This window comes from Petaurus breviceps, unplaced genomic scaffold, assembly GCF_028583685.1.
Source record: "Petaurus breviceps papuanus isolate PSGF00001 unplaced genomic scaffold, PetGlider_PUasm1.0 90825, whole genome shotgun sequence".
NCBI classification, from domain to species: Eukaryota; Metazoa; Chordata; class Mammalia; order Diprotodontia; family Petauridae; genus Petaurus; species Petaurus breviceps.
In genome coordinates this window covers 17,640,691-17,660,600 of record NW_027187353.1, presented here as the reverse complement: position 1 = coordinate 17,660,600, position 19,910 = coordinate 17,640,691, and the positions used below count along the sequence as shown (strand labels likewise).

Here is a 19,910-nt window from a genome sequence, read left to right as displayed (position 1 = left end):
CACAAGTCTTAGACTCCCTACAGATGTCTGTCGTCCTTTTCAGCCAGTAAAAAGGCATGACCAGCCCTCCAGAACTCTCTTGGCCCAAGCATCCAATTTATCATGGAATTCTTTCATGGGTAGTTTTTCCATGTTTACATTGCTTTCTTGTGCCTTAGTCATTTTTTTCTTAACAGGGAGAGATGTCCTCTCAGGAACAAAGCTGGAGTCCTCAAAAGTTACATTCGTTTCTTGACCTCTGTTCACTTTCATAGCCTTGTAGCATGCACTTATCCCTGCTGCTGGTCACCGAAGGACAGACAGGTGAGGGAGAAGTAGCCTGAAGCTCCAGAACTCAAATTCACTGACAGTACACTCTGAAGGAGGCATTTCAATTCTCTGCTCCAGGTTCAGGTGGCTTAGTTACCAGATCATGCTCATTTCTTCTGCAAGTATCCCCATGACTCCAGGCATACCGGACCCACAGAAGAAGGCACTGGCTTCCATGCTTATCTTCCTTGGGTGGCAATAGACAACGGACTCAGAGTTCTCTATTGTTGCTATCCACCTCCAGGTTTGTCACAATGTGTTGGTAGATTGTCCATCCAAATTCAGACTCATGTGACATATAAATAATCTAGGAACTCATCAGAGATGGCCTGTTTCAAACCAAAGGACTCCAGTTTGTGGGTGAACCACAAGTCGCAATGACATTAAGTACAGTAGCCTTCTGGTGGCCATCACTCTCCTGGCCTGCAACTTCAGAGGTAGGGAGAGCATCATCAGGAGAATGTTGGTGTTAAAATGTCATGCTAGGGTTCTTCTGTAGAAGCATCCAAAGCATGATGCCATTTCCCAAGTGTAAAGCAGGTGGGTGCTCTCATCTCATCTTCTTCCTCTTGTTCAATTCTGGATTTGGTTAATTGAATCAAAAGACAGTGTGGTATCATGAGAGCACAGAGCCTTAGGCTTGATATCAAGACCTTGTTGCAAATTCCACCTTGGACACTGCCTGTGGGAACTTGGGTAATTCTAGTTTCAGTTTCCCCGTCTGTACAATGAAGGGATTGGATTGATGGCCTCTAAGACCCCTTCAAGCCCTAATTTTATTGGGCTGTGATCATTGCCCACCTGGACTGCCTGTACATGGAGGGATGAATGGATGTGCTCCTAGGCTGTGTGTTATAATCTGGACACCAGATGTTTGTGGAGTAACATTAACAGCTAGCCTGAGTTTTGCACAGGTACCCATAAAATACTAAAAGAATCAGAGGAATTTCAAGAGTGAATGTAGTAGATTGTCTATGGAAGATTTATGGAAAAACAGAGATACTAATAATCCTGAATGAGAAGATATCATTAGTTGTGAACTATACCAGTCAAGGGAGTACCCCTACTGGTTACAACATAGATCCTTCCAATTATTTGACATCATTTCCCCCAAAATGATTGTACTAACCTGCTTTGAGCTAAATCATGCTGTTATAATTAAAGAAGATGTATCATCTTTTGAAGTTAATTCTAGGTTTTAGAATGATTAAAACTAGGTGAAGTCAATGGGAAAGAATTCATTTTAGACTCAACAGCTTGATCCAGAGCTTGAATGTTGGTCTTGTTTCACTGCAGTTAAATTTTGTTCTGTAACTGAACTTGGCATATAGTCTGGGAAGCCCGGAATATAGATCTTTTTGAATTTGCTTCCAAAAGAAGTATCTGCCAAGGTTCCCTCGTAGGATGTTTTCCTTCCTTTCTGAGAATCAGAGCATTGTCTTTCTTGGAGCAGTCGGATGAGAGGGACAAGCAGTCATCTTGACCCCTCCCCATTTCTTTTCCAGTTAGGTTGTAGATTTGTGACTTTAAATTGAGACCAGATATTGAAGGGAAAATACAAAGTTCAGATTTTTGGCTTGAGGTCAAGTAGGGTGAAGAATATCGCCCTGTGTACTTGGCACTTTGGACTCCATCGTGTGGGGTTTGGTTTTTGGCATTACCTGTAGTGATTCACAGCATGAAAACAGCAGAACTCAGGTAGGTCTTTACTTTTCCTTTGTCACAAAAAGTGTTTCAGTCTTGAAGGCTGTGATAGAGTCACAATGACACACCTCTTGAGCTAACCCTCCATTTAGCTGTGAGGTGTGATATCACATATCCTCTCTGTTTAGGTCATGCTTAATTAGAACGAGCAAATATGGTTCTATTTTGCCCACATCAACATTCTCTTTCCCTACTGTGTTGTAATAGTAGCATGGTATTTTAGAGAACAATGAAGACCAAACAATGGCCACCTTCATTCTGCTCATCCACCCACTAAGTCTCGGTCTTATGGGCTTCACTGGTGTGTCTCAGAACTCTAGGAGTAAACCTGGGGCATGATCAGAAAGGACCACACTTCAGAGAATCCATTTCCTTCCTTTGCATTCCAACCAAGAGGTTTCATCAGCATCAGCTTTTGCATCTGGGGACTGGCTGCCCATTTAGATAGTGACCCACCACCGTCCTTCACTGCTCCTCGTGAATCTTTGAAAGGGGAGGGCAGAACTCTCCACCATCTCACACCGAATGCTTGTTTCCACTACAGGAAAGCTGTGCAGAGTGAGAACTGTGACTTGCCCAGCTCTGATGCTTATACTTCTTTTGTCAGGAAGTGAACTGATGCTGGCTTCTCTTTGTCTTATTCCAAGCAGGGGCATGAGGTTTTCCCTGCATTAGAAGGTTGTTGAGACGTGAAGCCTGGGAAGGTAAGAGGCCAGCCTGAATGCTGTCCATATCATCATTCTCTCCAAATGGTATCTATCTGGTGACTTGACGAGCTTAGACAGCTATTCATTGATGAGCAGTCTTGGTCAGCCATTTGGGTTTTACTAAAGAACAGGAAGGGAACGCACTTATATTTGAATGATTCAGAAAATATTATTTTATACTTATCAAAAATCTGGGAATTGAAATTACAACTAAAAAGAAAAGTTGAAGCAACAAGGGCCTCCCCCCACCCCCACCTGGCAGCAACATAACTACCTATCCCTAGCCTTTCATTCTTGTCAAATTCAGAAGAGCGATCTCAATTCATGTCTTGGCCATTTATGTAAAAAAAAGACTACTTTGGCTCTTTGCAAATTACAGTAGATTCTATAATTTCTTTGCCAAGTCACTGTATGTGGTGTGTGTCATAGAGTATATAGTGTATCATGGGAGAGACATGAGAACTGTCCTCTGGACCAACTTTTCCATGAAGTATTAATCACCTTGATGGTGTCCCAGAAAAGTGACTGACCAACCAACAAACTTCTCCTCAAATACCTACAGTGAGAGCAACTCACTATCTGCAAAGACAGTGAATTCCGCTCTGTGATAGCTCTAATTGTTAGAAAGTTCTCCCACATGTTGGGGAGAAAGCCATCTTCATGTAAATTTTTTTTAAAAAGACCCACTCTTCTCCATTCTCTTTTGTGGAGCCAAGAAAAATAGAGTCCCTAATTTAAAAAAATAGGATTGAAAAATGGATGAAACCCCGTTTCAAGTTTTATGTTACATATTTTTACAAATGCTTAGGATATAACATAATTTGCTTAATGAAGGAAGATAGGAGGTTTTTTTTTTTACTAAATGTATGAGCTGGACATGTAGCCTAGATTTTTAGAAAGCAGATTTCGAAGGGTTCAGAAAAAGGTTAGCAAGAGTCTTACAAAGAAACATTCTACAGGGAAGCTGAGGAAGGGAAGGAAAATTGTCAAGAATGAAATTCTGGAGAAATAATAATCATAACAACAGTAGCTAGCATTTGTACGGCTTTCAATTAGCAAAGCACCTTCCCTGTAGTATCTCATTTAATCTTCATAAATCCATGGGGAAGTAGGCGCTGTTCCTGCCTCCTTTGTCTAGATGAAGAAAGTGAGGCCAACAGAGGTCATGCGGGGTCACACAACTAATCTATGTTTGAGACAGGCTTCAAAACCTCAGCGCTCAATCCACTGGGCCACCTAGCCATCTCTAGACATAGAGAAAAAAAGAATTCAGTGAGGAGGAAAATGGAAGGATTGTGCAAAGAAATAAATGTGAATGCACAGGGTACTTATCAACCAATTTAGATTCTTAATGGAACAGAGGACAAATGTAAACATTTGGCATGGCCTTGTGAAAAAGAGAATGTCAGGGATATTAAGTCTCATTTTGAGCCAACGCTGGTGATAAATGTTTAGAAGAATAAAAAGAGAGTTTTAGCCATACATAAAGGTAGGTGCTATTATTATCCCCATTTTACACCTGCGGAAACTGAGGGAGACACAGGTTAAGTGACTTGCCCATTGAACTGGTAGTGTCCGAGGTCAAATTTGAACTCAGATCTTCCTGACTCCAAGCCCAGCACTCTGTATACTATGGCACCACCTAGCAGCCTCTGATCCCACCCAGTGTGGAGTTTCCCTTTAATGAAAGCAGATTGACCAGACCCAGATGTGCTGTGTCCCAGGATACTGAAATAAGGCAGACGTGATTGCTGAGAACCTTTCAGGGGTCTTTGAAAAACTGTGGACAATGGGGGAAAGGCTGCAGGACTGGAAAAGGGCCAAAATTGTCCTGATTTCTTAAAAGGGAAGAAAATGGAGTCTGCAAACTACGGTCCAGTGAACTTGACGCCGATTCTACCAGGCAAATTTTTTAATGATTATTAAAGGTCAGTGAATAGCTAGAAAAGAAATCAGTGACCACACAGAGCCAGCCAGCACTGGCAGTCTTTATCAAGACCAAGCAAGACTAACCTCATTTCCCTTTTTGACAAGGCTGCTAACTCCTTCTCAACTACCACCCTATCAGGGGGACAGGTCTGGGTAACATTGTGTACATAGTTAACCTAGATTTTAAGGGGGGGGGGAAAGCCCTCGGCAGAGATTTCCATGCTATTCTGGAAAACATGGAAAGCTGAAGTAGGCTCAGGAGTAGTACTACGAGGTAACTTTGTAACTGGTTATACAACTGGATCCTAAGAATAGTCATTCATGGTTCACCGACTCTACATCTCTTTGGTAACATTTTGTCCTGGTTTTTTACAAGGAAGAGAACACAATCTGTAACCTATATGCCAGGGAGCTTTGACTCTGATTTGGGAAATTCTAGACCAGATCATTCAAAAAATGGTTGGTGAAGGAGATGGAAGCATTGATTACAGCCAGGCTTCAGCAAAAGCAGGTGATGCCAAAGAACCCCATTCCTTTCTTTGACAGGACTGCTAAAATAGTAGACAAGGGGAGTGCTGTGAATGTATCATGGCTAGGTTTTAGCAAGGCTACTGTTGTTAAAGCATCTCATCCTTTTCTTATGGAGAAGATAGGTTTGGATTAGAAGAGGATTCAGTTAGATAAATAGAGAGCTGGTTGAGACTCATTTTAGAAATTAAAACCTATAGGTAATTAAACAGTGTCAAGCTTTCCTGGCATAATATTTACAAACTGGAGCTTCTATAGAGCCTGTCCCCAAGTGCTGCCAAGGTTATTTAGTTCTTAAAGTCCCCATTCCTTCCTCTCAGTTGGTCTCACACATGGTGCATCCCCTTATGAACTCCAAAGGTTACTTAATTCTGTTTTCTGGCTCAGAGATCATGGTGGTCCTAAATCGCTCTCAGGGTGCTAGTTTCTCTGAACTAGAGTCCAAGATGCCAGTCAATTCTCAAAGCCCTTTACCATTGAGAGTTCACAAACTAAGTACCATCAGGGAGGGCGGCAGAGGATACTCCCAGCTGGAGGGTCAGGAGGAGCTTGGCAGAGGAGAAGGCATTTGAGTTGGGTTTTGGATGACACATGGGATTTCTACAAGTAGAGTTATAAAGATGGAGGGAAAGAAAATAGCAGATAGGGGGAACAGAGTAAGCTGAGGCATCTCCAAAGGGCAGTACTGAATGTGTCCAGTTTGAGTGAAGGGAAGACCTATATGAATGGGGAAAATCATAGACAAGAAAGCTGCAAAAGTACATGGCTTAATTCATGGAAATCAAAATAACCTACATACAATTTTGTCTTAGCTATTACCCTGCTAATATAAGCAGTGGCCTTTATCTTTCTCTTTAAATCCTCTAATGAGAAGGATTTTCAGTCAATAAAGGCCCTATTTACACTTTTCTTGCAAACTTTAATAAATGGTTTGCAACCTTTCTACAGCTCTCCGATATTATTTATTGGCAATATATTTTGATTAATTTTTATTGATATTAATTTTTTCACATTTAAATTTTTCCAAATTAATTTTTTTCAAAATTTAGTTTGTCATATTTTTATGTCTTCAAATTTCTACTGATACATTTACATTTTAAAGCACTAGGTAAAAGGAGTAGCTTACACATTCCCAGTTTCATATAAAAACTTAAAATCAAGGAATAAGATCTCATTTTGCTAACAAATGATTATTCTCCACAATAGAACTACTGGTAGTATCCTAATTAATGAATGTCATGGCTATCCCATCTTGTTGTAGACTCTGTAATGTGTCTGTGTACATGTTAAAAGTCCAAACTCCAGCTAAAGTCAACATTTGGAGGAAGTACTCAGTCTTGAGTAAAGCAAACCTGGATTTCTGCTCATTAGCTGTATGGGTAATACCTAACTAATAATTTTTGGGATTTAATGGTGCTAATTTAGGAACACTTCAAAATTCTGTGATTTGTATTGGTGTAAATACTCCCTCCAGTAAAACATGCTTTACTAGAGGGTTTCCCAAGTTGCTATGATCAGCTCAAAGCTGAACTTCTGATGAATCTCTCTGAAGTTAGCTAGGTTTGTATTTGGATGACAGTTCATTTCCTGATCATGCTTAATGGAGCCACATTCCATTAATAAAGCCTTCAAGAACCCAGGGCCACATGATGCCCCTCATGAAGAGGCATTAGACCAAAAAAAAAAAAAGTCCCACAAAGGAGGAAGTGAAGGAAATGAGCAGGTATACAAAGACAGATTTGGGGACTTTCCAGAGGAGGAGGGAGCTTGGTGGTCTGAGGCAGAAAAAAACTTCTTGTCCTCCAAAGAATGATAAGAGTAGAGCCATGTACACTATATGGGGGGATGGGGAGGAAAGGAAGAAGGGTAATAGCAGTTGGTAGTTCCTTTCTCTGGGGATGCTGAGGCTGGTGTTTATTGATCTGATAATCATAATAATAATAACTATCCTTGGTCTTCTTCCAGTATTGAAGACAGAACTCTCCCATAAGACTCCCAAGATTTACCAAAATAGATAACAATTCCCCACGCCTGTTGATTCACAGGAGGGACAAATGAGACCATTAGAAGGAATCTAAAAAGTATTGTCAATAATCACGAAGTCTTGGGCAAGAAACTAAAGACCGAAGGAGCACAGGTTGTGTTTTCTTCATGAATGTAAAAGAGAAAAATTAATCTGGGAAGTGAAAAGGCAGATAAGAAGGTGATTTGGGGAAAAAAAGCCAAGAATAAGACCCATGGCTTCAAATGTCTTTATACAAATATCTGAAGTTTAGGCAACAAGCAAGAACTAAAAGTCTTAAAGGAGCAAATGTGACTTCAAAAGTATGTATCACTGAGACTTGGTGGGATGAAGCCCATGGCTTTATTGTGGTTCTAGATAAGTATACCTTATTCAAAAGAAATTGGAAAAGCAAGAGGAATAGGGAGGAAGGGGAGGAATAGCATTGTATTATAAAGAAACTCGATTCATGTGAGGAAACCCAGGAACCAGGGGAGGGAAATATTTGAGTGAAGGTAAATTTTCAGGTAAAGGTCAACAGAGGGAGAAGCAGAAGTGGTTTTCGCCATTGGTGTATACAACAGACCACTTGGACAGAGAGAGGAAATAAATGATGAATTTTGGGAACAGATCATAAGCCTAGCACAGAGGCATGGTTAAGTTCCAATCATCTGCTGGGACTCTCTCTCATAACTTTTTGGATTGCTTTAGCAACAATTTTGTCCCTCAAAAGGTGGAGGAACCGAAAAAGATAAATTCTATTTTGTATCTGGTTTTCACTAACAAGGGGAAATTGGTTTCTGGTGTGGAAACTATGGGACCTCAAGGGTTGGGGAAATGACTACTTCCTTCTAGAGTTTTTGATGAAGGAGAAGAAATCTGGGCATAGACGGATGTGCACTCTAGATTTTGAGAAAGAAAGATGTTCACAGGAAAGAGAGGTAGAATTTCATGGATGACAATAATAGAAGGGAAGTCAGCCTAGCAGGAATGGGAGATGTTTAAGAGTAAAAATCCAAAGGGAAGTAATTAAAACGAGGAGGAAAAATGAGATTTGTCTGTATTAGTGTAGATGCACAAAATTCACCAGTCAACATAGATGAGAAAAAGAGGAACAGAAGATGGAATAGATAATGAATACGAGCGTGGTGTGGTCCTATAAAAATAGCTTCACAATGGTAAGGGAAGCTGAGGACAACACAGAGATTTGCTTTAGCTGTATTAGGAGAAAAGGAAAATCTGAGAAGGAACAGGACTTTTGTTTGGGATGGCTGAGACGAGAGAGGGGAGGTTTTGCTCCTTCATTTTTATGGTGCTTCTCTTTTCTCTGGGGAGGGAAATGATGACAGAGAGTGTTGCTGCCTGGGTAAGGAGGTGGGAAAAGAGTACCCAGCTGCCCTGGATGATTTCAAGTCACTTGACCCAAATGAACTACACTCTTGGGTTCTGAAAGAATTGGCAGCTGTGACTTAAAAAAAAAAGATATTCTCAGTGGTTTCTGAAAGATCAGAAGAAACAAGAGAGGTGCCACAAGATTAGGAAAAAAAAAACACCCCAGATTTCCCAGTTTTCAAAAAAGGGAAGAGCATAGGGTCTGTAGACTACAGACAAATGAGCTTGATGTTAATCCTTGAGGAAACTCTCGAACAGATCATTAAGATGGTTGGCAAACATACAGAAAGAGCCAGCATGGCTTCATCAAGAACACGTCATGCCACACAAACGCGTTTCCTTTTTTTTTTTTTTTTTTTTTGCACTGGAGTACTAAACTCATAGATGAGGAAAAGTGCTATGAATATGATTTACCTAGATTTTAGCAAAACTTTTGTTACAGTGTGTCAACATATTCTTGTAGAGGAGATGGAGGCATGCGTCTTAAACAAACCTGAAGTAGATTCAGAGTTAGTTAGATGGCCAGGCTAAAAGAGAAGCTTAAAATGGTTCCCTGTCAGTGGTTCAGAAGGTCTCCACTGGAGTACCACAGACTTGGCCCTGGGCTGTTGGACACTTTTATTAAGAACTTGGACAAAACCATGGGTTGAATGCTCACCACATTGGCATGTGACACAAAGCTGAGAGGAATAGAGAACAAACTAGGCAATGTTTGGGATTCAGAAGGACACACTGGAGCATCTAGTAAGATGAATATCAGTAGAGATCAAAATAAAGTCTGAACTTATGTTCAAAAATGTCAACTTCCCAAGTACAAGACGGGGAAGTATGGGGAGGCAGTAATTCTGAAGATGATCTAGGGGTCTGGGTAGACCACATGTGCTACATAAGTCAGCAGGGTAATGGGGCAGCCAGAAGAGTTCCTTTTGGGCTACATTAAGAGAGGCACAGCTTCCAGGAATTAGGTAGGGGGGAGTCCTTTTCAGTCCTCATCTGAAGCACTGTGTTCAGTGCTGGGTTCTAAAGTTCAAGAGGGATATTGATAAGCTTGACATTGAGAGACAGAATAGTTTGGCAGATAGAATGCTGGACTTGGGAATCAGAAAGACCTCAGTTCACTTATTGTCTGTGTGACTCTAGGCAAGTCATTTAACTTTTACATGCCTCAGTTTCCTCATCTATAAGACAAGAGGGTTGGAGTTGATGGCCTTCTAAGTTACTTTCTAGCTCTAGGTCCATGATCTTATGGTCCTGTAAACTGAGGAGTGTCCAGAGAAGGATAGCTGGGATTGTGAAGGAATTTGAGTCCACATCATACAAACATGGGTTGAAGGAACTGGGCATGTTGAGCTTGGAGAAAGCTCAGGGGACACATAATTGTCATGTCAAGAGCCAATACCCCTTCTGCCTTACCATGGCATGCACGCTACAGATGCCTCTCTCTGCTGAAGGGCAAGCCAAGGATTATGTAATACAAAGGTTATATAAAGGCTTTGTATGGTTAGATATGTGTATGATGCCATGTCTTCCAGTGCCTGACCCTGCCTAGCACTATCAAGCTTCATGAGCACTTAAATCCCTGATTTCCAAAATGTAGTCAATGAACTGTGAGCTATCTTCAGTTTGGTATTTCTGCTGCAGCTGAAGTCATGGTATATGAGCTGGGCTTGGAAAAACTGAACGCATGGTTAATATCCTCAATCAGCCATATTTACCTATTACTTTAATAGCACATCTGAGGTCTGCACCATTGACATGGAACCATTTCAAGCTTCTCTTTTAGTCTGGCCATCTAATTCTGAATCTAACTGCATTTTTGTTTAATCCGTATGTCTCCATCTCTTCAACAAGAATATTTTGAGATACCTTAATGAACATTTTGCTAAAATCTAGGTAAATCACATGTTTCCTGTTGATTATTAATCATATCTCTGGGCCAGCAAATATTGAATATTTTGAAATCTGTAGTTTCTTTTCTTTGGGTCTTGGTGCAATTGACTAAAGCAACAGGAGCTACTTTTTTCCTATCATGATTTTTGCTGACTTTAGCTTTCTTTAGTTGGATTCCTTCTTTTGGACAAAGAGCAGGCGTAACATTTCTATTTGCTTTTGCGCCATCTGAGATCAGGGAACACCCTATTCCTCATTGGTTCTCTTTATGTGCCTTTGAATGTTTGATCAGTTCTCGCTCTGACTTACATGGTTTATTTGTCTTCCATTCCCTTGATTTCTTCTCATTTTTTTCATCTTTGTTGAACATTACTTACCAACAATTGCGTCAGCTAGGTAGGGTTTGGGTTGATCTTTTTTTTTTTTTTTTTGCATGAGGTCATGTTTCTGCAGTTCCTTCAAATCTTTCCTAGACATGCTCAGTTCCAAGAATTCAATGTTATGTTTCCTTGTATATGTTATAAGTCTCTTTCCCTGATGGGGTGTTTGACCCACTTAAGTTTTTTAAAAGAACTTTCTCATTATTAAGGACAACAACAAATCTTCTCTTTGAAGAAATAGATTTCCTCAGTGCTGATAATTGTGGTCTCCTAATTGCCTTTTCAGTTTTGAAAATCAGTCTTTCATTTGAATCTTCATTTCAGAACTCTAAACTTTTAAATTTGTAATAGGATTTTGTTTCAGTGGTTAATATATTTCTTTTAAAGCCCTTAAAAGTATAAATAAATTATAACATTTCTGCATTATCCAAGACTGCTGTCTCTCCAATAATTGTGAGAAGTCTCTTATCCATTTTTGTTTTTTAGAGATAAACTTAGAGTTTTCTCTTTGATTAAGCTGAGAGCTCATCTCCTTCTTATTTGTTTGGTGATGATAATAAGTCACCTTTGAGGTCCCTTGCAGCTCTGGGATTCTCTGCCCAGTATTCATTCTGTAACTGTCTCCATGTTGACTGGTGGAATTTTAAATTTTTATCTTTCCCACTTGGGGTATTTGACCCACTTAAGTTTTTATTCTTTTTTTTAACAACTTTCTCATTCATAAATTCTTGTTTAACTGACCTAAACTTAAGCATCTCTCAGTAAGTTGCAGCAAATACTTTTATTTTAGAATTTCCAGATATGAATGAATGAATGGAAAAAAGCATTTATTAAGCGTTACTATGTGCAAAGCACTGTCCTGGGGATAGCCTTCAGCAGCCTTCCAACGGAGACAATGTATACAGAAGATTTCGTCTGGTCCCATGGTCTTTAGGGTGCAGCTGCAAAGCAAATCGTCATACCTTTTCTTTATGTCATTTACACTGATAAGATCTTATCTGATGATGAACCATTGGATAGTACCAAGGACTTTGGGGGTGAAACCTTTCTTTTCTGGGTCTTCACCTGCAGAGACCCTGCCTTGTGGGGGGTGGGGTTTGCTTCTGGGGACGATGGCTGCTGCAGAACAGATGGACCAGGACTGCTGCCTTCCCAGGGCTCTTGACATTCTCCACCCATTGGTGGCGGTTGGTGTTGGTGGTAGTGAGGAAGGTGGGTCCCTTCTCCATAGATAATTGTTCCCTCAATGATGGCTGATGGGGCCTGGACTGGAAGCAGGGGCAGTAGACTTGGGAACACTGCTCTTTCCAATGTTCTTGGGTTCAGGGTCTTGGCCTTTCTCCATTGTTGTCTGACTGAGTGTGGTGGCCTTAACTTGTCTGGAATTTGCTGCCTCTTGTCTCTCCCTCAAGGTACCTTTTTGCTTTAGCTAGGCTGGTCCAGTGAGTAGCCATTGGTTGCTAGTTGGTGGGGATGACTCTGTGATAGTTATGTGAATTTAGCTAATATTGCACCCATATTCTACGTGTTCTAGAAATTAGCTTACTTTCTCAGGAAAAAAATAGGACTCATTCCATGACCACAGTGACTCTCATGGTGGGGAAAAGGAATCAGTCAGTCCTGAGGTAGAGTTATTTTTATATCTCTGCCAAATCTAAAAATCTCTTTTAGCTTTTATTCATTTAATAGGTTAATTGGTACTCATTGCTTGTGTTAAAAGATTGTTGGTTACAAGTGTAGTGGGCCAGCACCAGCCAAGATGCTTGTTCCTCTCTGTTAGAACCTCAGGTCACCTTAGTTCTGACTCCCAGGTTCTTATATCAATAGACTTTATCTAGGGATAAGGGTTTGTATTTGCACCAGATTGTCTAGCTTGCTCCAACCCACTGCTTAAACACGTCCATTTATTCCTTCCCTTTCATGAATCTCATTTAAAAGCTTTACCAAGGTTTTCTTCCCTTTTGGAAAGTGTTTCATGTGGAAATAGGATTAGAGACAGAGAGCTGCAAAGACCTCAGGAGTGATCCAGATGAGGATGAGGAAATTGAGACCAGGCGGCTTTTCTGTTAAGTTAATGTAACATCCCCATCTGCCACAGGGCGCTCACAGACCCTTGTGAAGCTCCAACATCCCCAAGGGTGATGGACAGAATCCTGCAGGGTCAGTTCTTAGTTCAGATGCCATGGGAGTGATTTCTGGTTCTCAGCTACTGAATGCAGGAATGCAGGGTGCCTGGTACCACTCCCCAAAGCCAGGTACACTGAGGCAAGTGGCAGGTGGCTGGAGATTATTTTATTTTCCCAGTTCCCTTGTCTGAACATTAGTTTTCTCTTTCCCTGAAGATTGGGTATATGCATCCTTCTGTATTGTGGAAGTCTGCTGGGTTTCCCCAAACTCTTAGATATCAGTGCTTCCACCAGAGTCTCCCTGAAGGCAAGAAGCATCACTTGTTCAATGGCTGAGTCTCCCCCATCTCTGGGTTCCCTCTTTTCAGATGCTAGCCCATGCCATGGGGACACTCTCTCTGGTCACAAATGTCTCTAGCTGGGTAAAACCCCATATAGACCTGCCTGTGTCCCAAGACCTCCATTTGTCCCATCCAGTGAATGTCTTAGGCTGAAATGGGGTGCTTGGTGGCAATCAGAGCTAGCACTCGAGGTGATCATTAATTCTACAAACATTTACTAGTATGTGCAGGGACTTGGTGTAGTGACTGGAGAGCCAGCTTCAAAGATGGGGAGATCTGGGTTCAAATCCTGACTTTGTAACCCTGGGCGAGGTGCTTACTCCCTCATGGCTCTGGGTACCTTTAAGACTCTAAGCTGAAAAGCAAGTGTCAACCTGCTTTAGTGGAGAGAGCTTCCTCACCGGGAAGATCCTTATATAAATGAAATAAAGGCCGATTCCCTCTCCTGTGGACTGACTGTGCACAGAATTCTAATCTATTAACTGTTCAAGGAACCGTTTAATGGCAGGTAGGGCTATGATTTGTTCTATGCAGGAGGTGTGTCTATGAAGTAGAGACCAGTTCCTCACATCCCATTCTTCCAAAGGTCTCTCTTTTTCATTGATGTGAGCATTTCCTCACAGGATCTCAGAGGTCCAACCCCCTCGTTTACAGATGGGTAAACTGAGGCCCAGAGAGGCTAAGTGGTTTACCCAAGTTTATGCAGGTAGTATGTAGGAGAGCAGGATTCGAACTGTGGTCTCTGAATCCAAATCCAGTGCCCTGTTCACCCGGCATTCCCTTAGTAGGATCGTTTCATGTCCCGCCCCCCCCTTCAGTCTTTGGGTGACCGGCCCCTTTGGTTTGGTTTTCAATTGCCCCCCCCTCTTTTTTTTTTTTTATAAACTTGTGGTCTCAGTACAGGGAATTGTCAATGAAGCAAATTCCCTATAGCAGGGCAGGTCCTCTAGTCTGAGAGAGTTTCCTGGGGCCCTACGGGAAGGCCTCTGAGGTCCCTTCAGGCTGGACTTCCCTGACCCCAAGTCAGTATGTGTCAGAGACAGAATTTGAACCCCGGTTGTCTTAACCCCGAGGCCAAATCTTTCTCCACGACCCCACCTCTTGCTGGCCTTAAAGAAATAAAAATCATTGCCTTGGCCGTCTGGTATCATACTGGGAATATGAAATCTGGCTGTGGGAGGGAGGGCTACCTTCTGTGGACTGACTCTCAGAATGTACCCCTTCTCTCTGGGGCGGCTGCCGGACCAGGAGATGTAATGCGTCTGTCGCGCTTTATTTCCCAGATGTATTGAGAATTACACAGGAGCGCGGTGCGAAGAGGTCTTCCTTCCCAGTACCAAGACCCAGAGCGAGAGCGAGCTGTTTGCGGCTTTCTTGACTGTGGCTCTGCTCCTAGGCGTCCTGACCCTCGGGGCCGTCTACTTCCTCTGCAGGTAAACCTCGCTTCTGCTCCCGGGGGGTGAGAATGTGAACTCGTGTTCGCCCCGACATCAAAAGCCGTCTGTCCTCCTGTGTGATGCGCTGGCCACGCCCAGACCCCCGGTCCATTCCACTGGTTATTTTTTAAAAGTCCTAAAAGAGCATGAAGGCCACGGGAAATGCTGGCGTCCAGTGTTCTTTCTGTGGCCGTGGAATCCCACGCCTGTCATTCAGCTACCAGGACGCTCAGCCCCAGGGAAAAATCCCCAGACTGAGCACATTCACTTCTCCAGGGCGTGTGTGTGCGCGCGTGCGCACAAGCCCTAGATCACGCTTCCCATCCCTGTGAAGTTACGTTGTACTTTCAGAATTTAAGCACGAACTGATAATATTCATGGTCAGAATAATTTTAAGAGAAGACTCAAAGATTAAAGAAAAGTTACTTACAGAGTAAAACCATGCACAGAAATTAATAGTTCTTCCTTAGTTTTTAAAAAAAATAATAATTACTAGCATTCCTATAGTACTTTGTAGTTTGCAAAGGGCTTTACAAACATTATCTCATCTGACTCTCACAACAACCCTGGGAGTCAGGTGTTATTATTGTTATTACCCCCATCTTACAGGTGAAGAAACCGAGACAGAGGTTAAGTGACTTGTCCAGGGTCACACATCTTGTAAGTGTCAGAGTCAGCATTTGAACTCAGGTCTTTAGATCCAGCACTCTATCCATAAATGGTACACCTACTTACTATAAAATATTAGAATGTTGAAAAGTAGATTTAAAAACACCTCACAAGTATTAGCAATCTAATGTAGTAAATGAGTAATATAGAAAGAGATTTGGACTTGGACTTAGCCTGGGGCTCACTGCTTATTAGCTTCATGACCCATAGGAAATTCACCTCACCCTTCTCAGCCTCAGTTTCCTGATCTGTAAGATGAGGCTAATACCTGCATGGCCTTTTTCATCGCTTCATTTGTGGGTGAAAATCAAATGAGAAAATGTGTGTGCGAGTGTTTAGCAGCATAAGCATCATTCCAATGGCATCTCCCTCACGGCAGGGGCCATTCCATGCTTACCTTGGTATCTAAAGCAATGCCGTGCCAGGGGAGAGCCTCGAGTCTTCACTAAAATGTGCTGAATGAACGAATCACCGTCGCCTAATACGTATGTTATGCCCTCATTTGCCCTGTGCTAAGTACCCAAGAAAGAACTCAATCCAGAAAGAATTTCGGCTTAAAGTTTATATTCTAAGGAAGACAGACAGCATGGAAGGATACCTGCATCCTGTGAAAAATGACAAGACAATTAACTAGCAGGAGCCAGTGGCCTTAGGCCATGGGAGAATGCTGCTCACTTTTTAAAACATATGGCTACGGAAATTTCTTCATCAAATATTTAGGCCAGTGTGTTGTGTTTGTCATGATTTCATCTCATCTTCTGGACTTCCCAGAAAATATCTTTATGCAGTATTATGTTTTAAGAGTTCAATTTACTCCTGACTGTAAATATTTGAAAAGGAGATATTGTAACTTATATAGCATTATTCTTTGTTCTTTGACTAAAGGAAAGAAATAGAGAGATGTGGAATTCAGTCCATATGGGATTAGTTGAGACATGGCTATATGACAAGCTCACTGTGATTGTGTGTCATGGTAACTTGAGAAGCTAATATGCTAATAATAAACAGCAGCTTCATTGATAGAAGTCTCATGATCAGAAGAAGGGAAATGCTAATGTCATTTTCCTTGACCCTGATCAATACACATCTGCCATATTGTATTCACTCATGGGTTCCACATTAGGAAGGACCTATAAGCATGTTCGGGACCCAACATAAAGAAGACAAAACTCTATTAAAGGATCTGGGTCTATTTAGCCTAGAGGAGAAAAGACTTTGAGAATCATGACCATAGATAGGATCGTAGATTTATAGATCTAGTGCTGAAAGGGGCCCCATCCAACTCCATCTTACAGATGAGGAAACTGAGGCCTAGAGAGGTCAAATGACTTCCGAAGTCACACAGGAAGCAAATGTTCAAGGCAGGAGCTCTGTTCTGTGTAGCCCCAGACAGGTTAATGTACCTGAAGGTCCAGAGCTTAACCTTAAAAAAGGATACTTCCTGACACATTACCAAAACGGAATGGGCTGCCATGGACAGAGGGACAAGGCTACGGCATGCTGAGTGCCCATCACTGGAAACACTCAAGGAGAAGCTGGGTGACTTTCTGTCTGCCATGACTTCTGAGGCCCCATCCAATTTCTGAGGTTTCTCTGATTCCAAGTCTTGGGTGTTAACAACATCAAAGATCTACATTCCTCATGAATCTCTCTGGGAAGACAATGTTAACACCCCTTACAGGTGTTCAATAGTAAACACCCTCACTGTTATCAAAGGGATTTTAAGGTAACCTAATATTTACACACTCAAACAGCGATTAGAATGTTTACATTCTTGGTGCTTTGGGGTTACTCTGTCTCCTTTCATGTGGAACCTTTCCCACCCCATTCTTCACACCCAGGAGGCTTGTGTGGTTTGGACCAGGACTTACTTGAGAGGCTTTAAGCCACCCACTGGGAGATGTAAGGTGTAGTCAGGAGAGAAGAAAAATGAGATATGGAGGGGGGAAAGCATGGAAAGAAGGGATAAAGAGGAGGAGACGCATGAGAAAATAAAGTTTAAAACCCTGTACTTGCACTATTCTCCAAAGCTAGAAGGCTGTGTCCCATTTCTCCCATTTTCAGACCCAGCCTCCTTGACTCTAGAATCAAAGAATCCCAACATTAGAAGGAACCTCAAGGAGCCATCTGGTAAACCCATATGTGACAAAGAGGCTGCTCTCCATGTTCCCCAACAACGGAGCTATGCTGGAAGACTCTGTGTGAGCGGGAGTTCACTCTACCTTAGACAGCTCTGACTGCTCATAATCTTTCTTTGTTGTTTTCCAGTCATGTCTAACTCTTTGTGACCTTGTTTTTCAGGGTTTTCTTGGTAAAGATACAGGAGAAGTTTGTTCTTTTCTTCTCCAGCTCATTTACAGATGAGGCAAGCAGGGTTAAGTGACTTGCCCAGGGTCACACAGCTAGTAAGTGTTTGAGGACAGATTTGAACTCAGGAAGATGAGTCTTCTTCACTCTAGGCCAGGTATTCTATCCCCTGTGCCACCTAGCCACCCCAAATCTTTCTTTGCCTTAAGCCTAAATCTGCCTTTCTCCTCAATGTGCTCAATTCTGCCCCTTAGCCCCTCTTCCACATGGCAGCCCTTTGAAAGCACTGCCATCACCATCTCCCCTGACAAGTTTTCTGTTTTCCAGCTGCTTTCCCCAGTTCCTTAAGCTGATCCCCATATGGCATGGTGCCCAGGCCTCTCACCATCCTGGTTGCCTCCTCTGGGAAGCTCCTTATGTCCCTCCTAAAATATAGTATCTAGAAAGAAATACCCTATACACAGAATACATTTTCAAATGCTTTGCTGACATCTATGGCTTTCGTGATATCATTGTGAGCAGAATGGAGAAATGTAGCATGTCCATATCACAAAGTAGTCATTAGTGGGTTGCTGTCCACTTAGCCGGAGGTCCCAAATGAAGGGCTCCAAGGATCTGTCCCCAGCTTTCTGCTGCTCTGCATGACTCGCTCTGAGGGCAGGGCTGTTTGGCTTTTGTATCTCTAGGACCTAGGCATTCGATTAGTAATTCTTGAAGGAATGCATAGATGAGCAAATGTGAGCAGCCGAGAAGATGTCAAGGTTGTGAACGTGGGTGAGTAGAACAAGGGCGGTTCTTTCAAACCTAATAGGAAAGTCAGGAATAGCCCAAGTTTAGAGAGAGTGAGACTTCATTTTCCCTTGTGGGACATGTTTGCCAATGGAACATCCAAGTGAGGATGGCCACCAGGCAGCTGGTGATGTGGGCCAGGAGCTCAAGAGGGAGATCCAGGGTCTAGAAATGATTGTTGATGGAAACTGATAATGATCACCAATAGAAAAGATATAGATTATCTCCATGGCTCCTCATGACCAGGTACAGTGTATCAAACTTAGTAAAGCTCTATATACTTATTAACTCATGCTCATTCAATCTAACTTATTAAAGGAGCTTATTAAATGTATATTGAAGAAACTAATGAATCCGGGTAAAAAAAAAAGAGTACACTCTGATTTTTAAAATAGCAAAAACACCCCCCTCTCGGATGGCGTTATTCCATTTGTCTGTCTCTTGCCTGATGAGAAATGAGACCATTGGCTAGAATTTATTTGGAGATTCTTACTAAAGGCCAATAATAAAAATGTTGAGGCAGACAGAGGCAGACATGAGATTCTGAGGAATGTTTTGTCACACAGCAGATGTGTAAGGGCATTTCTCTGGATGTCTGGATATTCCTCCAACGATGAGTGGTGGGGCACCCCTAAATGACCAGGAAGAGGGCATGCATTGCAGCAGGAGTGACAGACTAAGAATGAGGGGACCAAGTGGGAGGGACTTCCACTGTGGGGGAGTACAGGATGGGAGGTCCAGTGCCCCAGGCGCCTTCCCCATTACTTTCCTCCACTCTAATGTTCTAGGCCTTGGCTTTCTGGTGCCCTCTTCTGTTGTCTAGCTGTCATTACCTGTCCTTTCTGAACCCCATCCTACATCCTCACAAGAAAGAACTCAGCTTGGTCCATAAAAGGGACAAGATTCAAGAAAGAATGCGAAGGATACGGATGGAGGGCATGTCTCTGGGTAGAAAGGTGGGAGCCACTTTTCTCTGGGGATCCAATTCCTCATGCAGTCAAATCACCATCCTAGAATGTTCACCAGATTCCAGATTTGAATCTTAAAAGAGGCAAGATGAAGAAAAATATTAGAGCAAATATATTTTATAGAGGAAACTGTATATTAAAACATAGTTATAGAAATAGAAAATTATAGATAGAAATATTATATTATCATAACTGAGCAAATTTACCAGCATAGGTGGGTCCAGATTGAAAATATTTGGATGAATTTGTAGATCTTGACCAATTTTGCAGGAGAATAACTCCCTACCTAGATGGCATTTCAGAGTCCAGCAAGGCCAGGCCCCCCATTTTACAGGCGAGGAAATTAATAACAACAGCTAAGAGAATTGCCCAGTGCCACACAGGCCATGAACAACAGAGGGAAGGCTGAAGGCCAGTCCAAACCAGCATCCTT

At 42.1% G+C, this 19,910-nt stretch overlaps 1 protein-coding gene across 7 annotated transcripts in view; it reads left to right on the top strand.

Annotated features, from left to right (window-relative positions):
- Positions 1–19,910, top strand: part of NRG4 (neuregulin 4) — a 64,079-nt gene that overhangs the window by 19,449 nt on the left and 24,720 nt on the right. For all 7 annotated transcript variants that reach the window (XM_069071416.1, XM_069071414.1, XM_069071420.1 and 4 more), the window contains exon 4: positions 14,592–14,741. In XM_069071416.1, coding sequence (XP_068927517.1) covers positions 14,592–14,741 — 150 coding nt within the window. The remainder of the gene's footprint in view (positions 1–14,591; positions 14,742–19,910) is intronic.